The sequence below is a fragment of the Balaenoptera physalus genome, assembly GCF_965194825.1.
Source record: "Balaenoptera physalus genome assembly, chromosome: X".
In the NCBI taxonomy this organism is placed as follows: Eukaryota; Metazoa; Chordata; class Mammalia; order Artiodactyla; family Balaenopteridae; genus Balaenoptera; species Balaenoptera physalus.
Genome location: NC_138903.1, coordinates 27681949 through 27695068, shown reverse-complemented (window position 1 = coordinate 27695068; position 13120 = coordinate 27681949). Strand labels below are relative to the sequence as shown.

The 13120-nt window shown below is 49.2% G+C and overlaps 1 protein-coding gene across 1 annotated transcript; it reads right to left on the bottom strand.

Moving 5' to 3' along the window:
- Positions 1–246: 246 nt before the first annotated feature.
- LOC309652251 (melanoma-associated antigen B1-like) lies at positions 247–12550 on the bottom strand. Its single transcript, XM_082445849.1, has 2 exons — positions 8927–12550; positions 247–5179 (listed from the first exon to the last, which is right to left on the bottom strand). Exon 2 carries the CDS (start codon positions 5119–5121, stop codon positions 4084–4086), a length of 1038 nt encoding a protein of 345 aa, XP_082301975.1. The 5' UTR covers positions 5122–5179; positions 8927–12550; the 3' UTR covers positions 247–4083.
- Between the last annotated feature and the right edge of the window lie 570 nt (positions 12551–13120).

Here is a 13120-nt window from a genome sequence, read left to right as displayed (position 1 = left end):
TCACAGAAAGATCTTGCATTCACTTCCATTAAGTTACAAGAGCAAGTCACAGAACAATAATATGTACACTGCTGCCCCTGTGTGTTAAAAACTCAACGTATTTTTGTAGCGCATCTACGTACAAAGAAGCCTCAAATCAGCTTTAGGATGACACACACCAGACAGTTAATTGTGGTTACTTTTGAAAAGGGGGCTGAATTTTGGAGCAATGCTGTAAGGGGGGAGATTGTGATTTATGTGTGTAAGAAGTTTTTATAAGAAGAATATCTATGCTGTGATTAGCTCTGGCATTAAAATATTTAAATGAGCCTAACAGTAGAAATAGTAGTTGTGTATCACTCGGATGAAGTAACTGCTAACTGAGGCAACAGAGAAAACCTGATATCTGAATGACTTAACACAACAAAAGTTTGTTTCTTGTGCACATAAAACCTGAGGAAGGTTGGCAGAGGCTCACTGCTAACAGGTGACTCCGAGATCCAGGCTGTTTACATCACGTGGCTCGACACGGGCTCTCTCTGTTTGCTGCTGACTGGAAGGGAAAGCACAGAGGTGCCATACTGACCCCCTCGTGCCTTGGTCTGGAGGTGACCCTTCCTAATTACAAGTGGACTGGGAATATAGTCTCCCCAGGAACCCAAGGAGAGCAAGACAGCATGTGGATGAGGTTTGCAGTCTCCCATAAACTGGTATATAGTATGTGCTCAATAAAGAGCAACTACTGCAATTGGTTATGACAACCACCCTCTTAGTTCCTTGGAGGAGTTTCTGAGAAGGCCAAATTTACCTTGAAATTCACCAATATTTTTCTTGTGCATACTATGTAAGAGATGTTTTCAAATACAGGATTACGTCTAATTTCCAAAAGTACCCTGTAAATCTCAGCAGAGAGGGCTTTCAACAGTACCTTTCTGCATTGCCAATTGCAGTAACCTGTGTAATCTCAGTAGGCCGGGAATTTTCTCCTAACTTTCGGTTGCATGGTCAAAATCACAGCCACCCACCACCTGACTGAACACACCTGAACACACGAACAGGTGCCATTACGCATATCGGGAAAAAACAGCATCTTCCCTGGGACAGATACAGACTAGAATTACTGGGAGGATGGCGAATTATTTTTCCTTTTTATTCAAAGCTAGCACGTCTGCCAAAGAACCATCTTCCACCTCCAGGAAGGACTCCAAGATGGGTTTTTAGGAATTCAGCCTCAGTACCTGTTTGTTGACACAGTGATTTCCTTGGTCCCTCCTCCTTTACCACTTAGGAAGAAGGCTTTGGTTTCTGACCACTTAATTAAGTTCACGCATCAGTGTATGGATTCAATGGCCAGACTCAAAGAAGACGTTGCATTAAAATCCTACTGCAAATATCACGTTGCTTCAAAAAAGGCCTCCCTAGACTTGGGGTTATAAGCCAAGGCCCTGTAGCGTCCATACGCAACCAGAGTCTAGTCACCAGCAGGTTTGAAAACACTGAGAATGTGGTGGAGGCACCCGGTGGGGATGAGGAGGTGTCTAAACGTCACTGTCTGAAGTGAACAGTTACATGGAAAGGGCAGCTGCTGTCACAGGGGTCCACGGTGAGGAACGGGATCTGCAGGGAGTCGGGATGCTCCGAGTCAGGGGAGGGCAGGGGATGTGGGCTGTCTGCTCCTCTGGGAGCTGAGTGCAGCCTCCAGAGGAAGACGCAGAGAAGAGCTGGCCAGCAGGTCAGCTTCCAGTCTGGACACGAGGGCACACTGACTGGGGAAGACCCAGGGGAAGGGCGCCGTAACGCGGGAAAGTGCAGGGACTGGACACACGTGCCGGGACCGGGGCAGTCAGCTCTCAGGGAACCCTGGGGCGAGGGGCAGGAGGATCCTAGGTAAACGAAGCCCACAGACAATCCCCAAATTGTGTCTGATTCTCATGTTCACCTTCCTTCTTTAGTCCTGCTTTTAGTATTTTGGCTACAAGCTCCTCTTTCTTATTGCCTGAGAGACATCATGGAGCAGTGAGAAGAGAAATGAATTAAGAGACAGAAGGGCTGCCTCAGGCTGGGAGGAGTGGAACAGTATGGGCTCTGGAGGAATTCAGACCAGGCTGTACTCCCGGTTCTGTCACTTTACCAGTCTGGAGAATACTGCAAGTTCTTTGTCTGCCAAGTGGGTTTGATCAGCCTCATCTTATAGAACTGTCGGAACATGTGTGATATATGTAAAGCACCTGGCACAGTGGCTGGCAATGTTTGGGTCTTTCATGCATGGCACTTATTATGATGCTTATTTTCATACCAGAAGAAACTACCCTCATCTCTAGGAATTTTTCATTTTATCCAGGAGATGTCAGAGACTATGCGGTCCTCTAGGACAAAGAAAGCTGAATTAACCAAAGTGCTCCTTAGCAAGTAACCCTGAGTAAATGTTCCCTATCAGAGAATATGTTGTTTCATTTGTGGAGGCAGGGATTTCACCAGCATGCAAATCAAACCTTACAGAACTTGTGTCAAGGACCAATAATTCCCCTGCCGCCCAAAAACCCCCCGATTTTCACGTATTTCATCACCACCAAAATCTTTCCCCATTTAGGAGTTCTGCCAGATTACACTCAAGACAAACAAATATCGTATATCAACGCATGTATGTGGAATCTAGATAAATGGTACAGCTGAACCTATTTGCAGGGCAGGAACAGAGACGCAGACAGAGAGGACGGACATATGGACACGGGGGAAGCGGGGTGGGATGAATTGGGAGATTAGGATTGACCTATATACACTACCATGTGTCAAATAGATAGCTAGTGGGAACCTGCTGCACAGCACAGGGAGCTCAGCTTGGTGCTCTGTGACCACCTAGATGGGTGGGGGGAAGTCCAGCAGGGAGGGGACATATGTATACGGACAGCTGATTCACTTCGTTGCACAGCAGAAACTAACACAACATTGTAAAGCAATTTATACTCCAATTAAAAAACCCCGATAACTAATTAATGGAGCGGGCTGGGGCTCCTCCAGCTCAGGGCACAGAGTGCCAGCACAGGGGCTTCTCAGCATCCCACCACAAAGGCGACCATATGCATAAAACACCTGGTTTGTTGGTGCACTGTGTTCACCTGCACCGGGGCAAAAGCACTGGACCCCTTCTATTCTTTCTCCAGGCGGAGATTCTCTCTGGTTTACTCACGATCCCAAAGTAACTGTTCAGGGCAGTTTCTCATTTCAGGCTTAGCCTCTCAACTCTGAGGCCCACCATCTGAGGGTCTGGCCCCTGCTCACCATTATCACAGCCTCATCTAGCCCACCATGCAGTCAACTCAAAATTACCTCCCAAGGAGGGATTTGCAAAATACCAAGCCTCCAAGTGTTCTGGCTAAGACAAGTTATACTTCACTGCTCTCATCTGGACTCTCTCCCCACCACCCTCACTGGGTTTTTTCATCACACCACCTTCCTTATATAATAGCTGCTCTTCTACTCTAAACATCTACAGGCAGGCGCAGGGTCTTTTTTATCTTAGCACCATCACTACCAGCACAGAACCTTCCAAAGAGCAGATGCTCAATTAAAGATGGGAATACATGAGGCACTGAGTGAGGAATGTAATTTATTACTATTTAATTTTGTCGGCATTCTTGAATAAGCTAAGGACATCTAGGTGTATACCTTTGAGTTTTACAAAGAGAAAGACAAAGGTGAATAAGACAAACCAAAATTTGACTAAACTTTACTTTGTTTTCATCCATTTTAAAACCACAGCATTCTTTCACATTTCCAACAAAATTCCTATTCCAAAGCCATATTATCTCATTCCAGAACCCCAAAAAGATGCAAGGATTTTCCAAATCGTACTACACAGTACCAAAACTCTTCCTCTTAAACCCGATAAACAACAACCAATCTGTGATCCATGTCATCTGTAAACTTGGATTCTGAATCTAAATAAACATTCTAGTGAAAGAAACAACATTTGAAAGATACTAGTGTAAAACAGGGACACAAAGAAGAGATATATTATGATCTTTCCAGCCCCAGCTTAGCCTCTCACTACTTCAAGGGTTGGCAGCGTTGGTCAAACACAAAGTGAAGAAGCTGCCTCAGACCTCACTGAGGGTGGGAGGAACTGCTAGACGTGACCCTGGAACGCGCACTGGCCTTGACACGAGTAGGAGCCCTGGCTGCAGCTCTGGCTCGGGCTCTCTCTTCCTCATCTCTCAAAGCCTCTTCATAATGGAGTGGAAAGGCACTGGGGACGGTCCCATTGACCTTGGCCACAAACTTCAGGACTTTCATCTTGCTGGTTTCAGCGTGGGCTCTCCGGCCCCACAGGAACTCATAGCGTGGGGGATCGCTGTTGCGCACCTGACGATACACCAGGTACTTTTCCCGCACCAAATCTTTTGTGATAAACTTCCTGGGGTCCCCAAAGATTGCGTGCCTCCTTCCATCATAAATACCCAAAACATTCAGGAATTCCCAGATCTCCTCCTCAGAGGCGCGGTTGCCATTAAAGAAGATCGCACCCAGGAGAGGCATCAGGAGCCCATTCTTCGGAAACCGCCCGCCACTGCTGCGACTCCCCTGATCGGTGAGATCTAGCTTGCTGACAAGGGTATAGGAATCACCACTCGGCTTGACTTCCTTCAAGTCAAGACCAAAGGCCAGCTCCAGGCATTCAGCAGCTCTCCTGAGGATTTCAGGGAACTTCCCCTTGTACCTTTTGTTCACAAGCTTCAGCATCTCTGCCTTTATAATGGGCTCTTTCATTTTATACCTCTCCAGCAGGAATTGTACCAACATTCCCACCTTCTTCGTTAGAGGATCTCTGCGAGAGCTCTCATCGGAGGCTGAGGCCTGGGAGGAATTCTTCCTGGCCTTAACCTGGCCCTTGGCACGTACATCAGATCCTGGGCATGAAACCCCTGCAGCACGAGAGCTAGTGGCTGGGGCTCCCTGAGGCTCCTGGCGAGTGCCAGCACCAGGGGAGCTCGGGGGAGTACCCCGAGAAACAGAAGCGGGGGAGGGGGGCGACTCTTCTCTCTCTGCTGCAGGGGCCTGGGCACCCCCGAGATTCTGGGTCTCCCTCCGGGCCTGGCGGCGCTTCTCACGGGCACGGAGCTTACTCTTCTGCCCCCGAGGCATGACTATGGGCAGGGACAGCAAGCGGGGGAGTGGGCAGGAGAGCAGGTGATGCTGGAACCTGGAGGAGGGAAGGTGAGCGGGCGTGAGCACTCTCAGCAGGGAGGCACCAGCCTGGCCTGAAGAAGGCCGCTCTGCACGCTCCCTTGAGGGCACTGCTCTAGGAGCCGCTAGGCTCTTGTTCTTGGTCAGCCTGTCCCCTGAGAACCCAGTGTAAGAAGTGAGAGTGAGTGAGCCTCAGGCTACAGCCTGCCAGCCCTGCCTGTGGCTGACGGCGGTGACCACAGATCCTGGGAGGGTAGGCCCTCTCTGGGTTCCAAGGGTCCCTTTCGTTCACAAACAGGATTGTCACGTCGACTCTTGGTAGGGCCGGGACCTCTTTCCTGTGCTGCTCTAAAGGTGCCACCTCAAAGCTCCCTGGGACCCACGAGAAGGAACTGAGTCATGGACACTGTCGGGGTGGACAGCGCTGACAGTTCTGTGGGGCCTGCTCTGTCCTGAACTCGCTGGTCCTCAACCATTCAGCGTCCTCATCTTGTCGATACCGAGGGTCTGGGACCCCCCCCCCTTCTGCCCCTGGTGTGGCACCTTCAGACGAAGGATCTCATCTCCCTGAGAAATGATAGAGAGAGATGAGGCGCCTCCGCCTGACAACCATGCTCTGGGCCTTCAAGGGCTGAGCAGAGGACCGGGCAAGACTCTTTCCTATTCCTTTGATTCGGTGGAAGGGGGGTGTGCTACCTTCAGTCGTCACCCACAGCCCCCACTGTGTCTCCTGGGAGGATCTGGGGGCTCCTTTCTCTCTTGACTTGAGGACATTTCCTCACAGTAAGGCCCACAGCTCCCTGAGCCCGAACGGTGGAAGTGAGGATGGCCTTACCCGGCCACAGTGCCCCTAGTCTCCAGAGGCTGAAAGCTGCAGCAGGCAGGCTGAGGCCCTATAACGTGTGGTCCTCGCTCGCGGTCCCCATTTTTCGCTCAGGGGAGGGTCTCAGGTTCCTCCCTCTGCTGACCCATCAGACCAAGATGCTTACTTCCCTGGGAGTTCTGAGTGGGGAACTGATGGGCACTTCTGCCTGACATGTGTGCCCGGGGGCGCCTAGGAACGACAATGGAGAGGGACTCTGCGGGGCCCCCGCTGGCATGGGGTGCAGGTCCCCACGGTCCTCAGCATCTTCTCCGTGAGTCCTGGCAAATCCTGGAAATCCTCCCTCCGCTGACCTGAGTTCGCTTGCGTTACATTAAGATTCTCACCCTCCTGAGATCCCCAAGATGAAAGAAAGGGTGAGCCACTTCCAGTCACCCCCGTCCATGACCTCCCTGGCTTGCTAGCAGGGGCTGGACTCCGCGGGACCCCACTGTTCCCGCATCGTTGGCCTCTTTAGCCCTCACTCAGACGGGATCGAGGCTCCTCCCTCAGCCCCCCTGAGTCTTCTGGCCTCAGATCAAGGCCCACGTCTGCCTGAGTCCCTGGGGCTGCAGGTGAGGGGTGACACATCAGGCTACCTCTACCTGGGGCTTCCCAGGGCTGAGGGGGGGCAGTTCGTGGGCCCCCACTGCTTTGGGTGGGTGTTCATCTACGTCACCCCTCACTGTCCTCGCCCGGACTCATAGCAGGACTTGGAGTTCCTGTGTGTCTTGACTTGAAGTCTATCCCCTCATACTAAGGCCCCCGACTCCCCGAGACCCACTAGAAAGAAAATGTTCTTGTCTCCCTAGCTACAACTGTGTGTGGACTTGCGATGCTGACAGTCAGGAAGAGGTTCTGTTGCCCTCACTACTGTGGTGTAGCTGGTCCCCTCAATTCTCAGGGTCCTCTCCTTGGTTCCTGGCATTACCTGGAAAGCCTCCGGCTGCTGACCTGAGCCCATACTCCCATCAACGAGGTTCCTCACCTCCCTGCCACGGGCCGGGGACAAGTGAGTGATGTTCATCAGCTCACCATGCCTCAGTCTCCCTCCCAGGTCTGAGAGTAGGGAGGAGATTCTATGTGGTTCACTTCTTTCTGGGTGGGGTTCCCTCATCGTCACTCGGTGTTACCACCTTGACTCTTGTTAGGAACCAGGCTTCTTCCCTATGTTGAATGAGGCCTCTCTCATTAGACCCAAACCCTGATGTCCCTGAGACCACCCTTGCAGGAACTGAGAGGGCAATTCAGCCTGAGAGCTCTAAACCTGGCTTCCCAGGGCGAAGGCAGAGGCGGCACTTTGTGTGGTCTCCTCTGTTCTGGGGGAGTTGGTTGTCTCATTCCTCACATAGAATTTGTGCCTTGACATCTATCGTGGCCTGGGACTCCTCTTTTTCTGCTGAACCGGGCAGCCAGCCCTTAAACCAAGGCCCTCATCTCCCTCAGACCCCACCGGCAGAAGTTAGGGGGCACCTGAGCCTGCCAGCTCCGCCCGGGGCCTCCCGGGGCTAAGGGCAGAGGCGGCATTAGATGCAGCTCTCTCCACTGTGTATGGAGCAGTCTCCGTTTCCTCACTCAGGATCTTCGCCTTGACCCTGCACCCGGCCTGAGACTTTGCCCTCTGCTGACGTGAGCCCATGACCGTCAGAAAAGGTCCTCATCTTCCTGGGACCCGAGCTTACAGTCAGAGTGAGCCTCGTTCTGCCAAAGCTGATCTGGGGCTCGGCTATGCCTGGTAACAGCAAGGGTGGGACTCTCCGACCCCGCTGTTCTGGAGTTGGTGGCTCCCTCAGTCCTCATTCAGGACTTGGGCGTCCAGTCCGGCTAGGGTTTGGGATTCCTCCCTCCACTGACCCGGATCTGCACGCCTCAGACCGAAGCTCTCACCAGAGGAGTCGGGGCCTCCACATCCCGGCTGCCTTATCTGGGGACTCCCAGATCTGAGAGCAGGGCTCCTGATTTGTGCAGTTCCCTGCTTTGAGGAGAGGTCTGCTTACTAGCACTCATGGTCCTACCGCTGCTTCTTTTAGGGCCAAGTCTCCTCCCTAAGCTTAACGGGGTTGCCTTATCTATCCATCCATCCATCCATCTACCTGTTTACATTTCGCACCCATTACGCATTTATTTTGTAACTGGCGGTTTGTACCTCTTAGTTGCCCTCACCTAATTTCTCTCCTCCCCCCAACCACCTGTTTGTTCTCTGTATCTATAACTGTTTCTGTTCTGTTGTTCGTTCATTTGTTTTGTTTTTCAGCTTCCACATATAAGTGAAATCACACAGCACTTGTTTTTCTCTGTCTGACTTATTTCACTTGGCGTACGTCACACCCTCTAGGTCCATGCCCCCGCCCTTCCTTTTTGGCCGCACCGTGCGGCATGTGGGATCTTAGTTCCCCCACCAGGGATCCAAGGTGCGCCCCCTGCAGTGGAAGCGAGGAGTCTTAACCACTGGACCGCCGGGGAAGTCCTGCCCCCTTTATAGAAAGGCCTTTCTCTACCCGAACGTCCCCTAGCCCCCAACCCCACTTCCCACCCCAGGCAGAAGTGAGGGGTTCTCTCGGCCTGAATTACTCTAGGGCATCGCACGAGCGAAGGCGGGCGGGGGCTCCGTGCAGGCACGTCTTTCGGAAGGAGGGACCCTCATTAGCTCTGAAGGTCCCACCTTCTCACCTGCTGGGGACAAGACTACACCCTTTGCCTAAGAAGCGGCCCCCTCTAGACAAAGGCCCTCCACTCCCTGAGGCCCTCCAGACGGCGACTCCAACAGGACTCCTCTGGCATATACGTCAGATCAGGGTCCCACGCTGCTGATGGCAGGCAGGGGCGCGAGGCGGGCGGGTCCCCTTTGTTATGGGGGGAGGGGGTCGGGAAGGTCCCTTCAGGCTACATTCAGGGCCTCACCTTGGCTCCGGACGAGTCCCGAAAACCGACGCTCGGCCGAACAAACGCCGCGGCTGCCGCTCGGGCTCCTCGCTTCCGAAGCGGAAGTCGGGGGGAGCCGCATCCGGCCCTGCGTGGGGTCCCCGAGGGCTGACGGCAGGGGCGGGACTCGGCGGGGCCGCCCACTGTTCAGGGCTCAGCGGTCCCTGCGTCCTGCCGGTGCCGTCTATCGGAGCCTGGGAGCCCTCTCTCTATGGTCCCCAGTCCTCCAGCCTCCAAACAAAGCCCTCACCGCCCCGAGGCCCTAGTGGCGGGAAGTCAGGGCGCTGAAATTCATAGCGCAAGCCAGTAGGTTAGAAACTCAGATGTTACAGTCTTGAGTCCAAGGTCTGTAGAGCAGGGCAGGCATGCTGGAAACTCCGGCAGGGTTTCTGTGTTGCAGTCTTTTTTTTTTTTTTTTTTTTTTGTTTGTTTGTTTGCACCGGGTCTTCGCCGTGGCATGCGGGATCTTTAGTTGAGGCATGGGAACTCTTAGTTGCAGCATGCATGTGGGATCTAGTGCCCTGACCAGGGATCGAAGCGGGGCCCCCTGCACTGGGAGCACGGAGTCTTAGCCACTGGATCACCAGGGAAGTCCCTGTCTTGCAGTCTTGAGGCTGAATTCCTTCAGGAAACCTCAGTCCTTGTTCTTGGGGCCCTCAACTGATTGCATGAGGCCCAGTCACACTATGGGTGGTAATCTGCTTTACTCAAAGCCTACAGAGTTAACTATTAATCGCATCTAAAAAATACCTTCACAGGGGACATCTAGACTGATAACTGACTAAACAACTGTGCAGCAGAGCCTAGCTAAGATGGCATACAAAATTAAGAGGTGGGAATGATAGGGAGGAATCTAGACTTGGAAACGTGATGCTGCCACTAACTGGGACAAAGAATACAGGAAGAGGAGGAATGAGGTTTGGAGAAAAATCACGTGTTTATATTTTTTCACACTGAGTTTGAGATATCCTTGAATCAGTCACAGTTGGGTTTATGTTTAAAGCTTTGTGGGTAGGTCAGGGCTTGGGATAATAGATCTAGAAGTTAGCAGCAGACAGTTTGCAGTTAGAACTGGAGGAGTGGATGAGGTTACCTGGGGATAGTTGTGGGGAGAAAAAAAAATAGTGGACCGGATATGGTAACTTGGGGAGCACCAGTTCCCCAAGGGGTGATGGAAAAGAAGTCCACTGAGGAGACAGAGAAAAAACAGATTGAGAGGTAGAAGAACCAGGACAGGGCAGTGTCTTAAAAACTGTAGCAGACAGTGCTATGCTCACCAAATCCAATTCTATATTCCTTCTTCTTAGGCACATGGAAAGCTCCGTTTTTCAGACCGCTTGAGGCTAACCGAGGATTTATGACTGGTTTCAGCCAATGAAATGGGAGAAGAAGTGATGGGTTTGGCTGAATCAGAGAAGAGCCCTTTAGAGACTCTCTGTCCACTCTCCCCTGCCTTGATGAATAGGTGAGCCCCAGAGAAAACCCCCAAATGCCCCTCCCTCCCCCATACCCATTGAACATGTAGTGTTGTTGAGAAATAAACCTTTGCTGTGGTAAAACACTGAGATTTCAGGATTAATTTGCCACTCTAACATAACCTAGCTTATCTTGACTAATACAGAAGCCAAGGCAGTAGAATATTTTGCAAAGGAGAGAACAGTCACAACAGTTTCATATGCATCAGTGTTCCAGAAAAGAGGCCCTTCCATGGATTCCCAAATGTGGAATAATTAAGCCAATAAGTCCAAACAATTTAGGGGGTTTCTCAATCATAACAGTCTGACAGGGAACCTGCATTGTCTTTTGGCTTTAGCTAACAAATGTGCTCATCAGATCAATAAAATGGAGAGTCAACTTGAATTGGAAATTGACATCACAACACGTATACACATTACAGTGTACTAGTCTTGTAGTTTGGCTTGAAATCTTGACGTGATGATACAAATTCTGATTGAATTATCTTTGCCTTAGTTCTCCATTTATGTTTTGCAAAAAGAGTGGTCTTAACATTTCCCCTTAGTACAAGAGACCCCCATTTTTAAGCAACTTTATCCTATATATTTAGTTACGAAGTTGATTGTTTAGCGTTCTGGGTGCCCTTCGCCAAGTGGAAAGAAACGACAAAGGATGATTAGCTTCCCAGGCCACATCCCACCACCTACAGTGCAGCCAGGCTAGAAATACGTATTATTCCAGGACATAATTATGACTTATGTTATTGATTCTAATCAATGAGACGCAAACTAAATGTCATTTTACATAAGGCACAACAATAGAGTCAAGCAGGAAGCTGTGCCAGATACATATGCATTATACTTGAAAAAGGAGAATACCAAATTCCAAAAGTACATTGATGTAAAATAAAGGAGGTCCAACTGGCCTAAACGCACACATCTAATCATAGATTCCAAATATCTGTATAAATAAAAATGAAATTTCTTATGAGACTAGTAATTATGACATAAAATGTTCCAGCTAGAAAAAATTAAGCTAAAAAATCACTTAAGAACTATAAAATATACATGAAAACAATGCTTTGATTCTGCAGCATTTCCAATGTATTCCAGTCCTTCTTCCACATATTACTCTCAAATGAGATCATCACAATCTCTTTTCTCCTCAGATTTATAGAAGTTACATTAAGAGGTATCCTTGGATACCAAACAATCCTTAAATCTCACTTAGTCCGAGATGTGGTCAAAGCTGACCACATCCTCAGTTCTTCACGGCTTAGCTATATACTAATGATAAAAAATAAAATCTCGGGGCTTCCCTGGTGGCGCAGTGGTTGAGAATCTGCCTGCCAATGCAGGGGACACGGGTTCGAGCCCTGGTCTGGGAAGATCCCACATGCCGCGGAGCAACTGGGCCCCTGAGCCACAATTGCTGAGCCTGCGCCTCTGGAGACCGTGCTCCGCAACAAGAGAGGCCGTGATAGCGAGAGGCCCGCGCACCGCGAAGAAGAGTGGCCCTCGCTTGCCGCAACTGGAGAAAGCCCTCGCACAGAAACTAAGACCCAACACAGCCATAAACAAGTAAATAAATAAATAAAAGCTCCATGTAACATATGTCAATTATTTTTAAAAAATAAATAAATAAATAAATAAAATAAAATCTCTCTCTTTTGAATTACCTCATTTATCCTATACAAATGCGGAATGAAGTATTAAGGCCAACACATTTTTCTGATAACCATGGCTTGTATTTAAACATTAATACTTTTTATTGACCTAATTAATATTAAGGGAAATCGTCCTATAGTGCTTTAGGGACTACAGGTGTGACAGATTCCCTCTCAGAAGGTTATTATTTCTACATTTTAGTGTTTAAGTGTTAAGGTTATCTATAGGGCCCACTTTCTTCCTGTATTAAATGTCAATTAATTCTTCAATGAAAACTCGGCAAAATGCTCTGATAATAAAATAATAGTTAACACATATATAATGCTTATGAATTCGTGGGCACTGTGCTGAATGCCCTACACTTAATTCTCAAAATAATCTTACAGTTAGGTATTATTATCATCACAATTTTACAGATAAGAAAAGAGGCACAAAGAGGTTAACGGAATTTACCCAAGATTACACAACTCGTAAATGGTAGCGCTGGGATTGAAGACCAGGTGTCTGCTTCCAGAATCTCATGCTCTTACGTACTACATATTGCCTTTCTAGATGGTGTGAGATAAACATGCTCCAGAACTATGTTGAAACTCAGGAACTATCAGGAATTTATCCTCTGATATAAATTTCTCTGTATCAATCCACCATCTTGAGAGAGAATAGTCTATAGGTAATCTTTTTCTTTTCATTTTGTAGGAGAAACAGTCATGCGTCATTTCACTCTTCTTTTGTCAATTATTTGCTTACTTTTCCATTTTAAAAGCTTCCCTAACGTCTGTCATTAGAATTTCCCATGCCTTTTGAAGTTTATTTTTCTTAACCTTAAAAATATTTTTAGGAATAGTATGTGCGCCCTGTGGAAGACAAAGAACATAAAAAATTAAAATATGAACTGCTAGCCCTTCATGTACTTACTAGTCAACTTCCACTGCCTAATGAAGAGCCACAAAACTCAGCATCCTAACACAACAACTGTTTGTTCTCACAGATCTACAGGTTGGCTGAGGGGGCTCTACTTCACGCTGTAGCTTAGGACCAGAGGGCTGGCCGG

Excerpts from the sequence above, each read along its gene's own strand:
- LOC309652251 (XM_082445849.1), bottom strand. The coding sequence starts at position 5,121 with ATGCCTCGGGGGCAGAAGAGTAAGCTCCGTGCCCGTGAGAAGCGCCGC.